This window comes from Betta splendens, chromosome 14, assembly GCF_900634795.4.
Source record: "Betta splendens chromosome 14, fBetSpl5.4, whole genome shotgun sequence".
Taxonomy (NCBI): domain Eukaryota; kingdom Metazoa; phylum Chordata; class Actinopteri; order Anabantiformes; family Osphronemidae; genus Betta; species Betta splendens.
In genome coordinates, this window is record NC_040894.2 from 9904448 (window position 1) to 9925980 (window position 21533).

The following is a 21533-nucleotide window of genomic DNA, read 5'->3' on the forward strand; positions in this document are numbered from 1 at the left end:
CCCAGGTTGCTGCTGAATAAATGACTCTGTGAATGCCCTTCATGGCTGCCCTGCCTGCTGGCGGCTGCAAAACGCACCATCTGTTGACAAAGTCAAGCAAAACTCTGGGACCCAGCGTCTTTGTCGTCCGTGCACATCGGTGTCGATGTTCGCGGGGAGAATCGGGCGTCTGCTGACGTTCAGATCTCGGGTCCAGTGGTTAATGACATGGCGAAGACTCTCGACTCCTGACAGACGCGAAAGGTCTGTGCTCATTGAAAAACAGAAAACATGCAGCTTGGTTTTGTGACAAAAAAAAAAAAACCCTCCCCAGAGAATCATTAGTAAATCCTCCCCAAAATCCCCTTTCCTAAGCAGCTACTAGCGTGTCTTAAGGTGTCACAGATCCAGCTTACGGGGCTCAGAGCAGCAGCAGACTGGGAGGAGAGCTGACACTCTGCCTTTTCATTTCCTGTCTGCCGCCGCGCCCGATCCTCGTCCCGATACGCTCCGGCCGATAAAGGAGGACATGCTTCTGCCTGCTTGACCCGATAAAGTCGACCTGCAACCGGGCTCGACCCGGCTCCGCGCCTCCTCGCCCGCCGCCCGCGGGCTCCATGTCCGGCGAGGACCGCTTGTCTTTAAAGGCCATACGTGATGCGAGGGGTCCGTGCCGAGCGCCTCGCTGTGAAGGTCGGCAGCGGGGGAAAGGAGGGCAGACGTGTCAGCTGAGTCTCTGTGCTCTGAATACTTAGGAGCTGTGGCGGACACAGGGCTCACGTGTCCGTTACTGACACTGAATGTTCAAATCTTACTAACGTTATTGTGAAATGGACAACAAAAATGCATTTTATAGAGGAAATGTTTCATTCGCCTTGGACTGCTTTTGCTTTTACCATACAGTGAGTCATCATAATCAGTTCAACTCATTTTGATTAACATTAGCACAGCAGTAACCTCCTGTACATTTTAATTACATTTTAAAAAGTTCACCTGGTACAGAAATATTTATATATATATACTTGTATAAATCTAGATGCTGCATCTGTATTTATCTGGTTTCTGGCCTTTTTTCAGTTTTTGGAAAACAATCATATCCACACAGACGACAGCTGTGAGCTGGATGCGCTTGAGCTGTGTGATCTGTGATGCGCCTGTCACAGATTACATCTGGGCATAATCATGATTTATAATTCACAGCCGCGTCACGCTGTGACAGAGGTTCTGTTGAACCGGCATGGACGCCCCAACACAGCAGGAGGTCCTGGCGTCTGGGAACAATCTCGATCGCCTCCGCTTCCTTTTAACAGCGACGACGCTCCGTCTCTGCGGCTGTTTGAATACAATAAGCACGTTTACCGGCTTTATCTCTTTTCGGCTGACTGAAAAATGCTTTTTGTGACCAGTGTTTGCTGCTGCTGACTGACAATCCGTAACTCAGTAAACTGCCCGGATTCCCGAGGGCGCTGCTCAGGCAGGTTACTGTTAGCTCAGCTACAGCTCCCTTTCTCTGCCTCATCTCCTCATTCATCCCTCGCTGAGCCCTGCATCGTAAACACACCGCGTCTTTAGCCCAGCTGCTCCTTTAGCAGTTTTATTATTCGCACCATTGAACTTTTCAGACATGGCGAACGTGACCTCTGTGACCTCCGCTGAGGCATCATGGGACATTTAGCAGATTCAGTCATGCTGTGTCTCCTCTGTCTTTGTTAAGGGCTTTAATTGAATCTGTTGAACCTTTTGTCATTCTTCTCCAGCTAACGATTGCGTCTGTACCGTCTCATACTGGGCCATTAAAATCAGCTTCGCAGACAACCTCACATTTATTTGGGTGCATTTCAGATAATTGCTCAAAACAGATCACAAGCTCGACGAATTCAGCGATAAACACCTCACTAACGTAAACAGTTTGTGTGTAATAAAAGGCCGATCGCTGCCTTTAACATGTTGCTAAGCGCAGCCAAAATGCCCTCGCGGCAATTAGACTCTCGCATCTCGCATTCGCGCGCGCGCTCCAAAAGCGACAGTTGTGTGATGGAGCCCTTCTCCATCTGCTCCTCCAGGTTTTGCCATCCTCCAGGCCATCATGGAGTCGGCGGTGGCCAATAACTGGCAGGTGACGGCCCGCTCGGTGGGGAACATCGTGGACCCCACCGAGTACAGACGCATCATCGAGGAGATGGACCGCCGGCAGGAGAAGCGCTTCCTCATCGACTGCGAACTGGACCGGATCAACCTCATCCTGGAGCAGGTACCGAGCCAGCACGCGCTTAGCGGAGACAAAATGTCCTGTTTCTGACGGAATGAACGCAGGCGGCAGCGTTTCTATGTGGAACTGTGGATTAAGACGCTGGCTCCCTCTGCTCCCCCGCGTTTCATGTCTTGTGCTGCCGTTGCTGTAAACACTGGGAGCGCAGCGCGATTGTCTCACATCTCAGCATCCTCATTCAGGGGACGGCGGTGAAACAGGGTACATTCAATCACAGCGCGCTATTTGTTGTTTTCGGTGCGTGCGTTGTTTGAGGTCACCTGGGCTTAATTCACACGGGGGAATTAAACAGCCTCCTCGTCCTTGTTTCCTAGGTGACGACCAGCGCGCAGTTTTCCCACGGGCCCCCATTCACACACAGTGTTTGCAGAAGCGCGCGGCACCGGGGAGGGTGGTTAAGGACCGGGTTCAATGAGGGTTAACTGTGAGTGCGATGCTATGGATGTGGTGAAGCTGCAGACACTGTGCACGTTGAGCTCGTTGGACGCGTAATCGCGACCCCGTCTCCACCTTCCGCTCGTGCCCTCGACAGGACCATCTTCATTACCGCCGGCCTCACCATTTGGGCTCTGACCTTCACGGCGGATCCGTCTTCATTTCTCTGACACACGTCCAAATATTTTTAGTCACGGCGCGGAACATTTTCCCTTAATTAAGACGCGCCGGCTCCTCTCCGCCGCTCGTGCTGATGCTGAGGGTTTCTGCAGATATTCTCAAATCGCTCCCATGTTAGATTGAGGTTATCCAATCACATTAACGGCGCGCTCCCCGTGTCACGTCAGACTGATTCCATCGTGATCTCGGCTGCCGTGCACTAATGAGAATAGTGGCCTTGTCGGCGGCGTCCTTCTGACAAGTGTCTCTCTGGATGCTCAGGGATTGCAAGACACACCGGGCCTCTCTGGAGAATGACTCCTTATGCGAGCTGCGACATCAACACATGCTTTAATGTAATATCAGCTCCCAGCGTAAGTAGGACACACTGTCCCGTAACAGCAACAACAATGAGCCTACTATAAATAGCCTACCCTCCTAGCCTGGGGGAAGATCTCTCATAAAGGAGTGAGCAAACAGCCTGATCACACACAATTCTGGACTTGAATTATTACTATTGAATTATTCTATTCAATTTGCATTGTTATGTCCACCCACTAATTCATACACACTTCATCATTCGATTTGATACGAGGCTGCTGCTGCAGGATCCCGGTTCTCCCCTCGCGGCTCCCTCGCCGCCGTTGAAAGTATCAGTCAGCCCATCCCCTCAGAAAGGCGACGGCGGAGCGATAAACACCTCGGAGGCGTCTCATCAATAATAGAAGCGGGGTGGATTTATAACGGCGACCTCAGAGGACCCGTCACCTCCAGCAGCCTCCGCCTGCCGCCGCACGGTGGCCTGTGCAAACGCAGGGAGCTTGTGGGAGTTGGGTTTCTCTGTCCTGGACACCCAGAGGTGCACTGGAATTCCACTCCTCGGTGCAACGGCATGAGATTACATCGCTGCGATAGCTATTTAATATATTTGCAGTTGTTGCTTTGTGTGGGCGACGGCTGCACAGATGCATGGAAGTGTTATTCTCTGTGATGCTGTACAGAGGCACCGCTTTGCATTTAGCCGCCATCGGCACCCAACATGCCCCCAGTCCCGATGCTCAGCGGGTGTTTACCACCACTGAGCCTGTTAGTATTACTTCTGGTATTTAGTCCTGTGTCAAAGTAAATGACATTTTGATGCTTTGGGATAAATAACAGAAACAACAACATCATATCATCAAGGAGCTGGAGGCAATAGTTGCAGTAGACGCCGAGCTAGAACTGACTGTTCTCTGCATCTAATTTCATGTACTGCTACCAGTCTGAGTATGAGGGTGCATCATGAATAAAACCATGAGCACAGACAGTGGCTCCGTATGCGTCTGTGTTTACGCGTGAAAACGTAGTATTTTGGTGAGAAACGCTCAATGTAAAGATGATAAGACAAGACAAGTGGCACCTTTAAGCTCAAAAAGCCAAAGGAAATTGAAGCACGTTACTGGAATTATAGGAGGAAACCGCAAAAAACTAAACAAAATAAAGTAAATTGACACTGGTTGTAATAGAAAATGAGTTTGTACAGTTTCGTTAGAGGCCACCGGTCCAAGAGAGACGAAGAGAGAGAGAGAGAAGCCTGAGTGAAAGGCAGCATCAAACGCACACAAGTGCGAGAGCTGGCAGGCGAAGAAGTGAATCACGCATCGCGGAGACATTATAACTTCATACGCGTTTTTTATACTGTTGCAGTTGGCAGCCAATGAGAGGAAGCCGAGAAGTGAGGAGCTGACAGCTTCTGCAAAGGGACGAACAGCTCCTCACCCAGCAGAACAAGGCACGAGAAACCGCGTGTGCTTCACTAATTGCACCGCGTTATTTAAAAATGGCAACATTCATTTTGTATCGGACTTCGGAGAATCTTTGTTTGTAGTCCGAATAACGCAAAGACAAAAAGCGTCCTGAAATCTGCAGCCGCCGACTGATTCGCGGCCGTGTCCTTCCTCCTGTTTTCTGTCCTCCACGCACTTCTTCGTCCTCCTTTAAGCAGCGTGCGAGTAATTAGCCCGCTGGCGAAAGGGGACGGCCGCCAACCTCAGGATGCCCGTTCCACTTCTGCAGAAGGCCGGTGACAAATCACTGGAACAAAGAGGAGCCTCCGTCAACGGGAGGAGAGTCAAATCCTCTTGAAGGCACTTGGGCAGACGTCCAGCGCTGCACAGGACTGTGGCTGCAGCCCGCTTAATTAGAGCGCGTTCCCTGTGGAATATGGAGGCTGATGGGCCCTCATCAGACAGAACACCGTGGACCTGTGTGCGCAGGCGGCAGGAAGCTAGAGACGTCATCAGCAAAGAGTTCAATACTAATGGGCAGATGCTGCAAAAGTCTTATTTATGTCTAAAAACAAACGCAACTTCTTATATAAAGAATGTTAAATAATAATTCAGGTGCTGAACTGAGTGACTTTAAAATAGAAGGGCAGACGTTTACATTATTTATCCTGGAAAATCCAGTGGTCCAAGGATTCATTCGTATTCTACACATGTCATGTTTGTGCGAGCATCGAGAAAATAAAACTCGTCTCAACACAGATCCGCTCGGACGAGAGCGTGAAGAAACTGGCCAAACATCAACAATGCAGAGGACGGAGCACTGGGCCGTGCAGGTTTTCTTCCCCTCGAGCTGTTTGACGACGCCCAGAGGGTCGTTCCTTTAGCGGCCGCGGCGCGTGACCCCCTCCCGCGTTCCTGGTGGTTTCGCGCGCTCGCGGAAAAGCTATTATCCCGGGGGATCGTGAAAGTGGAGCATCGGGATCCTAAAAATATTTGTTATGCCCAGATTCAGCTTCTTCAGCCAAGCGCTGCCAGCAGAGGAGGGAGCAAATCCCACAAGGACATCCTGTACTGTACATGTGCGGCGCTCGCGCGGTGACACATTAAAATGAAAATATAAATAGGCACAACAAAGTTTTAGTACAGTAACTGTGGATGGAAGCATTTTTAAACGCTATACTAAACCCTTCTCCATGTACAATGACACTGAACATTGGCTGGGCCTGTTGTTGTCTGTTCTATTTGAACAAGGGGAGACATTTCCTCATACATAAATAAATCACTTGTATTGACTCGACAGCATTAGATAATTAATTGAACGTTTAATATGCTTTGTGTCTAATTATGGTCCTGTCAATAAAGCAACAACACAAGATGGGTAATTGGTGCATAGTGAATATCATGGTTTTAGCTTTTCATGCAGCAGGTTCAATAAGGAATTGATTAGTTTCACTCCGGTTTAATCAAGTGCAGTCAAGAAAAGTCAGATTAATTTAGTTCGTCTCAAGACACTCAGGAAAATCCCCAAATACCACGACGCTAATTTGCTGATTAGCTGCATAAACGCTGACATGAACCTCCCGGAGTCCCGTCTCCTCTCGCTTTATTTACCGAGTGGAAGGAAGCTGAAGTTGTCGAGCCAGATTTCCCAACTTTAGAATAGTTGTCAGCGTCTGAGCCGCTGCCAAGTCCACGACTCCCGCCGCAGCTGTCGGGGGATTTTCTGTTGTTTTTCGCGCAAGTCAAAAGATTCTAGTTTCTGAAAGAAACTCTCGACACCGAAGCCAAGTGACGGAGCAAACAGCAAACACGCGAGAGTCAATAAAAGCCGCACAGAAGGTAAAGCATCATCGAAACGCGGCCTAATTATTCTCACAAATAGTAGAATAATTGAACACCAGCAGCATTTCACACTAGGCTGTAGTTACTGTAGTTCACAGCGTTTTCCAGGAGGCAGGTGTGTGTGTGTGTGTGTGTGTGTGTGTGTGTGTGTGTGTGTGTGTGTGTGTGTGTGTGTGTGTGTGTGTGTGCGCGCGCGTGTGCTGCCTCGCGGTTACGCTAACCCGTGGATGTTTTCAGCGCGCCGCTCTAACAGCCGCTGCTGCTGACAAACAGCGGCTTCATTAACTGCTCGCTGCGTCGGCGCGTGTGCACGTGGGTCAGCGCGGCTCCCGCGAACCACAAAGGCCTGATGAAAAGCCTTTCAAGGCAATTAGGAAGACAATAGGCACAGGAGCTTCCAGGAGGGTTTTTTTCGTCTTTGCTGATGAACAAACGCTGATGGAGGGTGAAACGACAAACTCGATCAAATAATTTGACATTTTCAAGGAAAAGAAGCTGGATTTATCATTAGAACGCTGCGGGTTTAGGACGTTCGCTAACCCGGTTACTCGCCTTTTATGAGGATGCTGATTTCTTCTGTCGCCATGGAAACCTAAAACGCTGTCTTCCCCGCTCGGTCAAGGCATTGGAGAGCTTGATTTCCCCACGTCGACGTCCCCTGGAGGACACCAATTGCGCTGCTATGTAAACACACAATTGAGCTGCTAATTGGCTTTTTGCGGCGTGTGCAGACATTGTTCAGGAGCAGCTGGAGGAACCTGGCTACTGACAGGAAGCGTGTGCAGACCCAGGGGCTGAGAATGTCACAGACAGGAGTAGTAGACCTGTAAAAGATCCAGCACATGGAAGTCTGTGCTTGATTCAGTGCTATTGTAATGTTTCCCATCTGTAGCTTATGAAAGCTCTGCAATATGATCTCACTTTCACTCTGGACATCTAACATTTAGATGATTTCAGTGGCGGAGTATACTTATAAAAACTGTGGGCGAGTGTAAAAAGTGAAAAGACCAGGGAAAAAAAAAACAAGCATCCGCCCCCACAGGATCTTTTTGAAGCATGCTACTCTGCGGTGGAGAATCAGAATCGAGGCGGATACGACGCGGGAGAATGTGAGCGAGAGAGAGAGAGAGAGAGAGAGAGAGAGAGAGAGAGAGAAGGAGAGAGAGAGAGAAGGAGAGAGAGAGAGAGAGAGAAGGAGAGAGAGAGGGGGGGGGGGGGTTAGCCGGCGAGCGCATCGCTCTGTGTGTCTGCGGGCTCCGACAGGTGCTGTACACCATTGTGGGTTTAATTAAGTCTAGTGTGTGCGACTGAGACAAGCAGGAGCAGGAGATGTGCAAGAGAGAGAGAGAGAGAGAGAGAGGAAGGAAAGTTTGCAGGAGCATTGGCCTTATTTTACATGTTGAAGTTAATGGAAAGGTACAAGAACTATCATCATCGTCTGTGTGTGTGTGTGTGTGTGTGTGTGTGTGTGTGTGTGTGTGTGTGTGTGTGTGTGTGTGTGCGTGTGCGTGTGTGTGTGTCCGCGTCTCATTGCAGAACGCACCCTCCAAATGTCTTTCCCGCCTTCTCTCCCCTCCACCGACCGCTGTGTGTTTCCAATCTCACGTCTCGGCCGTTTTCTGCATCGCGGCCCCATAAATGTCCCCCCGGCGTTATTAGATGTGTGTGCGATGTGTGACTCACTGCGCGTCTCCTCCTGCGACTTGTAGGTGGTGACCTCGGGGAAGAACAGCAGAGGGTACCACTACATCCTCGCCAACCTGGTGAGAGCCTGCAGCGCGAAGCGACTCCACACAACACGGCGTCTCACCGCTCAGTGTGATGCAATGTAGTGCAAAGGAGGCGCCGGAGCCTCTCACTTAGTCCTCTCTATATGTGGTCATTAAAGACTTACTAGTGGGTGCAATAATTAAGCAGAACTGAGAAGGAGGCCTGTGATGGACACGCTCCGGAGCCTCTTTGCCCTGTTCTTTGCCGCTAATGATCCCTCGCCCCACCACCAACCGGCCTGTTGTGCTCCCCGCTCTCAGGGCTTCTCCAACTTGAGTCTGGACAGGGTGTTTTCTGGCGGAGCCAACATCACAGGCTTCCAGATCATCAACCCGGACAGCCCCATCGTCCAGCAGTTCCTGCAGCGCTGGGAGCGCCTGGATGAGAGAGAATTTCCAGAAGCCAAAAACACTCCGCTGAAGGTCAGTGAGGCGAAACGTGACAACGCGGCCGCTACGTTTTTAAAAATACCTTCAAAGAGCCGCTCTTTTTTCCCTCCCTCGCCTCCCTCTTCTCTCAACTTCTAAGGTAGTAACCGTTGAAAATGTGTCAGCGTGAATCTTTTCACTCATTTCTAAAATAACCCGTCCCCTGCTTGTCCTTGGACGGAGGCAGCTTTCACGCCCCAGCGACTCTCCTGTCAATCATGGCGCTCCTCTTTGATTGGATAAACACGCCGCCGCTGCTTCTGTCTTGCAGTACACGTCGGCGCTGACCCACGACTCCATCCTGGTCATCGCCGAGGCCTTCCGCTACCTGCGGCGGCAGCGGGTGGACGTGTCGCGCAGGGGGAGCGCGGGGGACTGCCTCGCCAACCCCGCCGTGCCCTGGAGCCAGGGCATCGACATCGAGAGGGCCCTCAAAATGGTGAGAGCCGCCGCCTGGTTCTGCTTGAGGTCCGGCCTCTCCTTTCTTCTGTTGTAACGAGCGGTTCTCGTTGTTCTCTGACAGGTCCAGGTGCAAGGTATGACAGGAAACATCCAGTTTGACACGTTCGGTCGGCGAGCTAATTACACAATTAATGTGTATGAGATGAAGTCAGGAGGCCCCCGGAGGGTAAGCCTCGCCTTAATGATGATGTCGTGTGATTAACTACTCCTCTGCGCACGCGCGGCGCGTGATATCGACACCGGCGCCGCGTTTTAATAAACACAAGCAGCGCTGTAATCGAAATTTAGACTTCTCTCGGCCCGCTCCCCTGCACAAGGATTTGGGCCGAAGCTGCCGGCGGCCCAAAAACGCGCTCCCTGAGAGGCCGGGCTTTAGCTGCAGATTGTGATGATGACATGGGTCAAAACCTGGAGACAGCGCATTAACGACGATCCGGAAGCAGCTCGGAGCCAGAGATTTAGAAAAAGGGGAGCTATGAAATCAGACAGACAGACACACACACACACACACACACACACACACACACACACACACACACACACACACACACACACACACACACACACACACACACACACACACACACACACAGACCCATGACCCTGAACTTTAACGAGGAAGCGGCCCCATACTGTCCACATAGCTCATCTCACAAGGCAGCAGACATCACAGCGCGAGCCAATCTGCACTGACAGCGAGTGAGTACGGCTCCTTACAGTGACCACAATGATCAAATGTTGACTTCCTGCCTAAAAACACAGGGCGCCAAACGACTGGCTGCCGGAGTCCCGTCGGCTCCGGCAGACGCACAGCGCCGCTTGTCTGTGTGTCAGACTGCTTCATTAGTGCCACGTGTGGTATTAATGGACGACCGGAGCAATTGGACCGGTGCTGTTCATCCGATCGCGCTTTGAGGCTCCGCTGGTGCTGGTTTTACTGTTACATAAGAGAACATTCGCTGAGCCAGGAATAGTTTACTCCTACTCCGCTGAAGTGGAGCCCAGGTGAAGCAAGAAGCACCACCAGGAGCTTTTTATAAAAGAGTGCAAGCTAATGCAACAGTTTTCAGCTAGAGAGAGAGAGAGAGCGAGAGAGAGTGAGAGAGAGAGAGAGAGAGAGAGAGAGAGCGAGAGAGAGAGAGAGAACAACAGAGAGAGAGAGAGAGCAAGAGAGAGAACAACAGAGAGAGAGAGAGAGAGAGAGAGAGCGAGAGAGAGAGCGAGAGAGAGAGAGAGTGAGAGAGACAGAGAGAGAGAGAGAGAGAGAGAGAGCGAGAGAGACAGAGAGAGAGAGCGAGAGAGACAGAGAGAGAGAGAGAGAGAGAGAGAGAGAGAGAGAGCAAGGCCCTGCTGTGAAATGTCTTCTGCTCCACTTCTTTTACTAACCCTGTGTATCTGTGTCGTTTTCAGATCGGGTACTGGAATGAGTTCGAAAAATTTGTATTTATAATGGATCAGCAGGTCACCAACGAGTCCTCTTCTGTGGAAAACCGAACAATTGTGGTCACTACTATTATGGTACACTCTTAAGCAGGTTTTAAGTGTTTCACCTTAAGATTTCTGCCACTCAAGGTCAAGGTGTCCATTGTTGCAATCTGTCCTGGGAGGGTAGAATTAATTTATTTTCAGTTGCTTTCCATCCACTCACTACATGTTGAAACAGTCGACTCACAAAGAGTGTTTCAACTGTATCCGTGTGGGTGCCAAAGCATTTTGGTTGTTTTCTATCATAGTGGGCTGTTGTAGTAGTGACGTCACAATAACGGCTTTGGTAACGATAACTGTAGAGGTTAGAGGTCACCATCGTAGTCACATTCAGTGCGTACGTAAGTAACAGCGTTTCCCTCTCATCGAGTAAACCGTCGGTGACGCCGCCCGACGCCTCCGTTGTCGACCTGCGTCCCAGCATTTCACCCCATTTGAGTTGAATCGGAAGAGCGGGTTCTCAAGTAGGGCCCGGTAGTTTAAAGGTCAGCTGTCATCGGCCATCTTTAAATGTAAAATAAGGTGTTCCCTATCTTACATTTAAAACCATGGACTCCCGTTGCTTCTGACTTTGCCTATTGTGTGTTTCATCTTAGGCAAATTCAGAATATAATGGTCTCCTTCTGCGACTGTGAATAAACATGCGAATGCCATTTGACGGAATTCGGTTGAAAACAGGAAAACATCTCCATACGTTGATGTTAGTTCATCTAATGGAGTTTTAATGGCAAACATGTTTTACATTGGGGCGGATTTACATAACACTTTCTCTCCGAAGCCCAGAGCTGCTGGGGATTAGTCAAACAATGCTATTAAGACAACAAGCAGATTACTTTATTGTCACGGCGGAACAAATAATACGAGGACTTGGACATTTTTTTGGGTTCGGTCATTCAACCGCTCTTCTCAGTTTTTGCCTTTAATCAACCTGTAATCTCTGCTGTCACTGACATTTACTCGATGAACCGGAACAGCGCTCCATTCAGCTTGTTCTGCCCTTTGTGCAAATGCTGACGTAAAGCACATGCAACCCCAGCTTATGGCTAGACGCTGGACAAGGCTGGCATGAGGGAGCCCCGTGTTCCGCTTTGCCTCCTTCTCTATGTATATATGCACACGCAGCTTCGCTCCCCCCGCCGGCCCATTGGCCTATTTACTCCAGCAGCAGCCTGCTTCATGAATCTGTCAGTTACATGCTCTCTGCTGTGCTTCTGTGCCCCCCCCCCCCCCCCCACATCGTCCTGTCTGCCACACCTGCATGCGTGCATGCGTGCACTGCGGTGCCAGTCGAGCCCCCCGTGTGACCCATGAAGTCCAAACCGTTGTGGATGTGCGCTTTCTCTGCTGTGATCTCAAAACTATGTCTAATTAACAGGAAGCTCCGTACGTGATGTACAAGAAAAACTATAAGCTGCTGGAGGGGAATGACAAATATGAAGGCTACTGTGTCGATTTAGCGTCAGAAATTGCGAAGCATGTCGGGATAAAATATAAGCTGTCAATAGTGCCGGATGGGAAGTACGGAGCCAGGGACACGGACACCAAGACGTGGAACGGGATGGTGGGTGAACTGGTCTATGGGGTGAGTGTCAGTCCTCCTGTGTGTCTCATGAGGGGAGGGGTTTATCTGTGGAGTCAGTCCATTGGTGAAAGTGAAGAATCAGCATTTTCCGTCTGATGCTAGGACGCCATGTAGTCGCTCAGGCATAAAGAGTCCCGTCAGATTTCAAGCAGATCGAGGCGAGGGGGGGGGGGGTCCTCATCCGAGGTTCAGCTCTAAAATCACCTTGACTGCTTTTATCGTGGCTCCCTCACACTCGAACAGGCCCTAACAAGACGATTTGCATCTTTTATGAGAGCTCAGCTGCTGAATGAATAATGCTAGAACGCTCACCCAGCGCGGCCGAGTCTTAAAAGCGCTCTGGCGCAGGTTGAACACCTGTAGTTTATGGAAGGGTGAGGATTAAGAGGCCGGACGGACGGCGGCGACCCCCTGTTGTAATTAAAAGGGCCGTGGCAGCGTTACTGCATTAAGTAAGATTTTACTTCCATAAATGAGACTTTTGGATGTAGATGAACCTCGCATGCGAATATAAAACACGCAGCTTCGGCTCAGCGATGAATCATCAAAGTCAAACATTCGATCGCCGGCCGATGAGGCCCGTCGGGCGCCGCGCGGGGTCCGACGGAGGTGAGTTTTACAGGCTGATTCACATTCCGCCGGCCGCTTACATAAGCCGCTCCGTCTCCATCTTCCAACCTCCTTCTTAATTCACGGAGGAGATTTGGCTCCAGACAAAGGCATCAGCCGACACAAATGCTGAGTGACTCATTTTCAAATGGCAGGTTCCCTCTCTGCCGGATTGTACTGTATATTGTATATTCTCGGCTGCTGGGTTTCACCGCGTCCAATCTTGTTATTCCGTGAATGCCTGGTTGTGTATATGTGATGTTAAGAGCGCGTGAACACGGGCAGAGCTCACAGTAGTTCCGTTGTTGTATTAATATGTAACGCTGGATGTGTTTTGGTCTGTCGGCCTAACTCCCTGTGCTCCCCTTCCTGTCTTCACAGAGAGCTGACATAGCCGTCGCTCCTCTAACTATAACGCTGGTACGAGAGGAAGTGATCGACTTCTCCAAGCCCTTCATGAGCTTGGGCATCTCTATTATGATCAAGAAGCCCCAAAAGTCCAAACCTGGAGTCTTTTCCTTCCTGGACCCTCTGGCCTATGAGATTTGGATGTGCATAGTCTTTGCCTATATCGGTGTGAGTGTGGTTCTCTTCCTGGTGAGCCGTTTCAGCCCATATGAGTGGCATCTGGATGAGAACGATGAGGCCAAAGACCCTCAGAGCCCCCCCGACCCTCCGAACGACTTTGGGATTTTTAATAGCCTGTGGTTCTCTTTGGGCGCCTTCATGCAGCAAGGATGCGATATCTCACCAAGGTTGGTTGTTGTGTTCGTTGTCCACCACCTCTCAGTTGCCCTCCTCATCTCGCTGCATTTTATAGTCCCAGACATACGCGTCCACCCTGCCATGGTGCATATAGGTTATTTTGGGCCTGGGTGATGCTGCTGTCCACATAACCTCATGCTTCACTTCACTGTGCTTCCCTTCCATTTCTTCCCCCCCTCCCTCCTGTTTGTTTTGAAGCTGCATGCTGGCAGTGATGCTCTGCATCCACAAAATAACTTCTATCCACCATGCTGAGGGCTGTAAAATGCACAGGGGTCGTTATCTGCCATTCGAAGCATCTGCTTGGCTTCCTCATGACTCTTGGAGGGCTACCGTGTTTTTGCTGCATGTCCCATTTTACGGTCATCATCACTCGGTGCATATAACGTGTTTTGTGCCAACAACCATCATCAGCACCATAACCGCACGGCAATGCAGCGATCATCCAGTCAGCCCCGCCATTCATTCATACATATGTCTCTTCACTCATCACTGCTGTGACCTCCCCGACCTCTTCTTCAAGGACTTGTGCTTCAGATGTGCCTTTTGTTCTATCGTATGAGAAGAATATAGAGAAACCTATGATAAAAGCTGGAGTGTGTACAGATCTGAATGAATGTGAAACTCTGTTTCTTTAAATGAATTCAAATTATTTGCACAAGGAAATATCACTTAAGAAGTCCTTCTAATATTGTGGATAGATTGGATTAAGCCACGATTCGTTGGACGGTTTAGCGTAGGTTCTGAGTGTCAGCCAGTAAATGACGAGCGCATTTCAGTGACTTGTCTCCACTGTTTTTGGTTTTTCACCTACTTCTGCTTAGTGGGAAGAATGCGTGGTGAGTTGCTCTATTAGCTGATTGCCTTTGAGGCTAATGCATCTCACTGTTACACTGTTTGATGCTGCTCACCTTGAACTGCACATATTAGAGTAAGCAGCGTCTGGGAGATGCACTATGCCGAGATGAAAATCAAGTAAATCGATAAAAAAATGTTTTGAGAGGAGAATATTATTTTGTGACATTTTCCACCCTGACAAAAATGTACTTTTTTGCTAAATAGAGCTGCAAAGAAGGTTCAGCAGCTCTTAATAAAATATTTACAAGTCAAAAGCATTACATGAATATCATAAATGCCTGAATATGTTGTGATGATAATATATTGGGAGAAATCCAGAGCAGTGCATGTTCAGTGCACCATGGTTGTACTATGCATGAGTCTGGGTTTGAACTGCAGGGCTCTGGTTTGCAGCTGCAGCATCTCCTCCAAAGTGGAAACTGTAGATTTGTTTGAGGAGCAGTCTGGCTCATCGCGCGTCCTCGCTTCAGTAACAGAGCGAACCTGGCGGCGCTTTTGCTTCAGATTCCGTGTTACAGTGACAAATGACAAGATCAAGCAGAAGCGGATAAAGAATAACAGGAATAACAACCTGAGCAGCTGTTTTATTGAAGTAAATACATGAAACTCACGCGACAGGACGACCCGCGCTTCTGGATTCGGCTGCTGTCAGACTGGGCATTTTTTAGCGATATGAGATCTCTTCTCACCTAAATTAGCTCCTATATTTGAATACATTCAAACAGTTTTTCATCATCAGCCTCTGCAGTCCTCGTACAGAAAGGCCTCTGCTTCCTCTCCCCACGTTCTCGGCGCTGGTGCACGCTGCTCTTACGTCTCCGTGTGCCGTCTCGCCTCCTCCCAGGTCTCTGTCGGGGCGTATCGTCGGAGGCGTGTGGTGGTTCTTCACGCTCATCATCATCTCCTCCTACACGGCCAACCTGGCTGCCTTCCTCACCGTGGAGAGGATGGTGTCGCCCATAGAGAGTGCCGAGGACCTGGCCAAGCAGACAGAAATCGCCTACGGGACGTTAGACTCAGGCTCCACTAAGGAGTTCTTTAGGGTAAGTGTCTCATCTCTGCTGTTGTTGCATAGATGGAAATTATTATATATAACTCTTTCTGCATCCTGCCTAAATGATTGTTAAATGCTTGTTATTATCATCATGCAAATGAAGTCTTGCTTTTCATATGTTCTCTTTCTGGGACAGTTAAGCTCCGACGTCCGACCATCTGCAGAGTCGTAAACCAGACCCTGAGAGGCCTCGTGGCGCTTCCATTAATATGAGAATTCATTTCTATCTTTACCAGTCAAAAGTGCTGTCAAGGCAAAAGCGCGAATACACTAATAAAGGTTGTGTAGTGCATAAACGTCTCCTAATGAAAAACAGATAGAGCCTCAGCCCTAAAATTACTCCTAATTTAACGTCAATTAGCGTTGAAAGGTGCTAGCTGCTAGTGAGCGCGCGTGTGTCCTTGAGGTGTTAAACCACGTTGACACACGCATTTAAAATTTTAGAAATTCTCCATCAATCTGTGGGGGTAGATGTGTCTTCGCCTCTGAATAATGAGCATTGTGTCTCATTTGTTCCATGATTCATAAAGAACGAAGTGGAAAGAAAGGAAATGACAGCTCTGTGTGATTATCAGGCCACTTCTGTCCCTGTGTTTGGAACTTGGAAAAAGAAAAACAGTCAAGCTCTCCAAAATGTCATTGTAAACAGAATTTGCGGGCAAAAAATAAATAAATAATTACAATTTCAGAGAAGACACGCTGTTCCTCTGAAATGGAAATGTCATTCACATCCTATGTCCAGCTCTGAGCCGTGGCTATTTTTAGTCCTGGTTGGTCTCTGGGTGTGATGGCTCCGAGTGGGTCTGAGGCGAGACGCTTCATGAGTTTCAGCCCTGCATTTCTTAGGAGGCTTAGGATCACATCTGCAATCACAGCATGTAAACACAATGGAGGTATCGAGCGGGTTTTCTCGTAGGGTCAGACTGAGCGAAACACTGAACTGAAAAGGAAGGAAAAACCTTTTTTCATTAAGAATTTATATTCAAATAGTTTCTAACCACTGAACAGTGACCAGGTCCCGGTCCAGAATGTTTAATGCTACCATTATAAACAAGTGACACAGTCCGCTGGGTTCCTGACTCCATCTGTGGAGGTAATGTTATCTAAGAGAATGACCGACAGGTGCAGCATTATACTTTGTGTGTAGGTTGCTCATATATCTGAAGATTCAAATTCCTTCCTGGTGAATCATCACATTAAAAGCAGCTCCGTTTCTCCGATGTGCAGCGTTTGGCAGCCTGTGATTAGCCAAAGGTGCCGCAGAGGAGGTCAGTGACAGGCGTGTGGCGACAAAGAGCGCTGCCAAACTCAAAGTGTGGGAGCCTCTCTGAGCCTTGGCTCCAGGAACACTACGGATTAGTAGGAGCCCCAGAGAAAGAATCGGCCCCAGCACATGTGAACATGACCAACCTGAGCAGTAGTAACTTAATATTTGTCATCCAAAGGTCAGACGCTCACTAAAAATAGACACAATGTCCCTTTACTGTTGAGAAATGATCACAAAGACACTCAATTGTAGTCATTTTGTGTCTCTCAGCCTTCAGTGTACAATAGGACAAGTAAGAGGGGTTTTTGTGCACCTGTCTGTGCCCAAGGACACATTTTTACGTTTTTTTTATCCAGATATGAGCACAGGAAATACAACATGCCGTTTCATTTTAAAGGCTGATTTTCTGATTGAATGCTTTTAGTTAGACTGAATCTCGGCTTTTATTTCTATTTAACATGCTGCTAAATGAGTCGTGCTAGTTACTTCATTTATTGGGTTTCTCTCGTCGTTAACATACATTAAATACGTTTTAATGGCGCCCCACCGCCGCGGGCTGATAAAAATAAGACACCAGAGTGAGCGCACATGCTTTGTTTGTCCTGTCGTCTCCGTGGCGGGTTGACAGCGTGACAGACGCACACAAAGGGCCGTGAATCACGCTCAGCTGCTCGGTAGCTGCGGGAATCTGACTTAGGCTGTTGTTTCCAAGCCGGGATTTAAAGTAAACCCACATATGTCACTGACCAGATGACCTGTGGTGACGTCAGGTCGTGACGGAGCCGCCGTGGATTCATTAACGTTTGGTTAAAGTGGGATGATTCCTGCGTGTTTTGTCGTCTGACGGCGTGGGGGGGGGGGGTCACGGATCTCCGCTAACCTGCTCCCGACAAGCGTGCGGCTTCATGCAGAATTGCTGTTTTCACACTACGGCCCGGCCTGTCATCCGCTATTATTGTCACGTTAAGAGTGTTTACATGAACACTCGACCGAACTGAAACCGCGCATATGTCAAGAGTGATTCACTCGCCAGCCCGAGCCCACAATCCATTACGTCTCCGCTGAATTATTTATGTCGCCGCGCGCGACGCCAGCCAGACACGGTTTGTCAGTCGGCCCTGAAGTTTTCTTGCACCCTCACCTACCACATGCGACCGAGGCCTGAGTCACACAGTCTGGATGAGAGCGGTCACAGCCTCGCCTCGTCCAAATCCAACACCACGCGCGGACGCTTGTGCACGTGGCGGCTTCCTGCCACTTCCTGGACCCTCGCGCGCTGACGAGCCCCCCCCCTCTCGAGTTCTCGTGCAAACGCACAAGGTTCCCCCTCATCGCCGCGAAGGGTAGGTCCCATCAGCCCAGTTCCACGCGCCAGTCTCCATTTTCCCCCTCCGCGGCAGACAGCTGTGTACTCTGGGTCCCCGGTGGCCGGCGATCAGCCTCGCGTCGGCCATTTTTAGCGGCGCGCCGCTCCAGCTGGCAGCGGACCGGGCCGCGGAGTGACTGAGCCGGTCAAACGCGACACCAGGCAACCGCTGCCACAACAAGGTGGCGTTAGAAGATTAAAGCTAAAACATTTAGCCACGTCCTTAATTTAATCATGCTAAACACACGGAGCTGCTGGTAGAAGCACAAACTGAGGGTGAGGAGGAGGAGACGAGGCCCGTCTGCTAATATTGATACTAAACACGGGCTGCACTTTACTTCTGCGGAGCTGAGGCTCCCGGCCGCTGGCGCGAGGCCCGCTAGCTCCGCCGCACTGCTCCCGTTTGAAGGCTAAACCCGCGCGCACACCGTAACGGCCGAGCTCCAGCGGGTCACGAGGGCATGAAGACTCCGACTCCCGGCGTGACGTCACCGATCGGAGCAGCACGCTACTGTTTTCACTGTTGCTGGTGTTTTTGACTAAACCGCCTCTCTCTCTCTCTCTCTCTCTCTCTCTCCCTCTCTCTCCTCAAACGCAGCGCTCCAAAATAGCAGTGTATGAGAAAATGTGGTCGTACATGAAATCTGCAGAACCCTCAGTGTTTGCCAAGACAACACCAGACGGGGTTGCCCGGGTACGAAAGTCGAAGGGCAAGTTCGCCTTTCTTCTCGAGTCCACTATGAACGAGTACATAGAGCAGCGGAAACCATGTGACACCATGAAAGTGGGCGGCAACCTCGACTCTAAGGGCTATGGTGTGGCTACACCGAAAGGCTCTGCATTAAGGTGGGTGGGATAATATAACAATGTCCTCTATGTTGTTATAGTATTCCACCTACCCTGATGTCTCCTTTTGTCATTCTCTTCTTAATTCTCCTTTTTTTTTCTCAAGTGCATCACTAAGTGAACAGTGTTATGAGTTCATTTTACCCCCGAATCCACACATTCAGCCATTTTCAGTTGTGTGTGTGTGTGTGTGTGTGTGTGTGTACCTGGCTCGTGTCTCGGTTGTTGGTTTACTACTCACGCACCACCTGAATGTCGATGTTTCACACCCCGGCCCAACCTTGGTTGACCCCCCCCCCCCCCCCCCCCCCCCCTCGTTTTTCTGTGGTGCCCCTTTGCATTGCTTCGGATCCAACACTGGAATCTACGTGTGATTCATTTGCTAGTTAAAACGCTGCTCCGTCAGTTGTGATGAATGTTGCGCCGCATGCTGGATGTTCTTATTTCTAATTCAACAATGACAGAATGTCCCCATCCCGCACACTTCAGTTACGAGCGATGTAACCCTCCATGCCACCTCTCTAATATTTAACCCTTTCTTTGCTGTAAAAATGCTTCTTACCCTTTAACACTAGTGAAATTCTCTACCAATTTGTCCCTTCCGTGCTCCCCCTATGAGCTATTGATATTCATCACTATTTTTGACTAATATTCTATATTAGATTTCTCACGGACCTGTTCATTTTCTTACAAGTTATGTTTTATCGTTTCAAGAAATGCTGTTAACCTGGCAGTGTTAAAACTGAATGAGCAAGGCCTCTTGGACAAATTGAAAAACAAATGGTGGTACGACAAGGGAGAGTGCGGCAGCGGGGGAGGTGACTCTAAGGTCAGCCTCAATGTCACCAAAGTCGGGTATCCTAGAACAGAGTAATCGGCAAGGCTGGCCTCACTGACCGTAGTGTTTGGAGCTAAACGCCAGTTAAAAAGATATACTGAGAGTTATAACATCTTTATTGTGCGCCTGTGATCAACTGGGAACCCTTTACTTGGCTAATGGAGAAAGAAAAAGCCCAATAATGTGAGATAAGCAAATAGAGCAGGAACCTGTGACAGATTCAGCTAGTGTTTTGTTTGACCTGTGGGCATGAAAGCCGGACCCCGTCTTCTTCTCTGGTTTTTATATTCACAGGCCAACGTTTGAGCCGTCTCACGTCCCTTTTAGTCGCCACGTCCTAATGGCGTGTGCACTCTCCAGTCTGCCGCCGCCTGGGAGTTGTTAGGGCAGCACGGGAAACAGCGTTGTCTTGAGGGGACTAAGCATCGCAGGCAAACGTGAGAATTCTAATGACCAGAGGTGACGACTAACCGTCCAGACTCTTTTTGTCCGACGCCCTCTCACTCAAATCCAGCGTGAGACTGACAGAACCCTTTGGTTGGTCTTGGATCCAAGGCCAGTCAAAGCCCATGGCCGCCCTGACCTGGTGAACCCTGCAGTAGAAGAGTGTAAGAAACGACCAGGGGCTCCATTTATACAAGGAAGCAGCACAATAGCAATAATACTAATGATGCTGTTATGTTGAGATCCAATCTGCATGATCTGTCTTTAGGTTTTAGTGGCTCTGCAGAGGAGCTTGGACCAGATCATCTATGAAATATTGGGTGTTGATGGTCGGTTCTGCTGCACAGGCTTCCTATAAATGAGGCCCCTGACGCCAGGGCGCAGCAGAAAGTCCTGCCGCGGCTCCATCTCTGCCTCCGCTCCTCCGCTTGCATCACGAGCGCAGCGCTGCGGGCGAACTTCGCCGTTATCGGCTGCCGTCGTCCATTCCCGAGTGAGCGGGACGTGGACGCCGGCAGCGGATAACGCCGAGGCGCCGCTTCCTTTCGCTGCCAATCTGCCACCCCCCCCCCCCTTAAAAAAAGACGATCAGTGTGACACTGGAACAGCTGACTGACACACTTCTTTGTCCTCATTTCACTTTCAGAAATGCATGTGTGGATAATTTAACAATGAAATGGAAATATATTGTATGTAACTACCACTGGGAGAATACAGTTAATGACACGATCGATGACACATGTTCAGTCAGACGTTCTCACCGAAGCTCCGTCAGAACCCCAGGCAGAAAAGCAAAGTGACGCTGACTGATATAGAACATCCCCGTGGGTTCTGACCGCGTGGTCCACATTTAATTTCACGGCACCCGTGTTGTTCGTGTTTCCATCCGTGTCGCTGTGGTGCATGCGTTGGTCCTTTATGTGCCTGTGAACGTTTTGCATCCTGTCGTCCTGTTCTTCAGAAAGAATGAAGGCACAGATCTCATTAGACTGCGAGTGAAGCTAAAACACTACTACACTAATAGTACGGCATCATAATCTACAGTAGCAGCCAGGAGCTCTAGGATGATGTCAGTGGTGTGTTTATATATTACTTAATTATGTGATTTAAAACATTAGTAAATACTTAATTGTGTTCCTACAACATTCATATAAGTACATCTAGATTGTCTAATGTTATAGATTCATATCTTATGTCAGAGGTCAGGGATCGATCACAGACTTCCTCTATTTGACTGTAAATATCCGATGGAGCTATTCATATAAAATACCTTAATGCTGCAATTTCGTGTCTGGGACAAAATAATTAC

General features: G+C 49.3%; 1 protein-coding gene across 5 annotated transcripts in view; it reads left to right on the top strand.

The window, feature by feature from the left end:
* The window catches only part of gria3a (glutamate receptor, ionotropic, AMPA 3a), a 39659-nt gene that overhangs the window by 13444 nt on the left and 4682 nt on the right, over positions 1-21533 (top strand). For 3 of the 5 annotated variants that reach the window (XM_055502082.1, XM_029173898.3, XM_029173896.3), the window contains exons 4-14: positions 2043-2230; positions 8160-8213; positions 8481-8642; positions 8920-9087; positions 9172-9276; positions 10521-10628; positions 11971-12177; positions 13168-13541; positions 15254-15452; positions 18695-18942; positions 19657-19771. In XM_055502082.1, the coding sequence (XP_055358057.1) occupies positions 2043-2230; positions 8160-8213; positions 8481-8642; positions 8920-9087; positions 9172-9276; positions 10521-10628; positions 11971-12177; positions 13168-13541; positions 15254-15452; positions 18695-18942; positions 19657-19771 (1928 nt within the window). The remainder of the gene's footprint in view (positions 1-2042; positions 2231-8159; positions 8214-8480; positions 8643-8919; positions 9088-9171; positions 9277-10520; positions 10629-11970; positions 12178-13167; positions 13542-15253; positions 15453-18694; positions 18943-19656; positions 19772-21533) is intronic. The other 2 variants (XM_029173899.3, XM_029173897.3) reach the window with 1 other exon arrangement.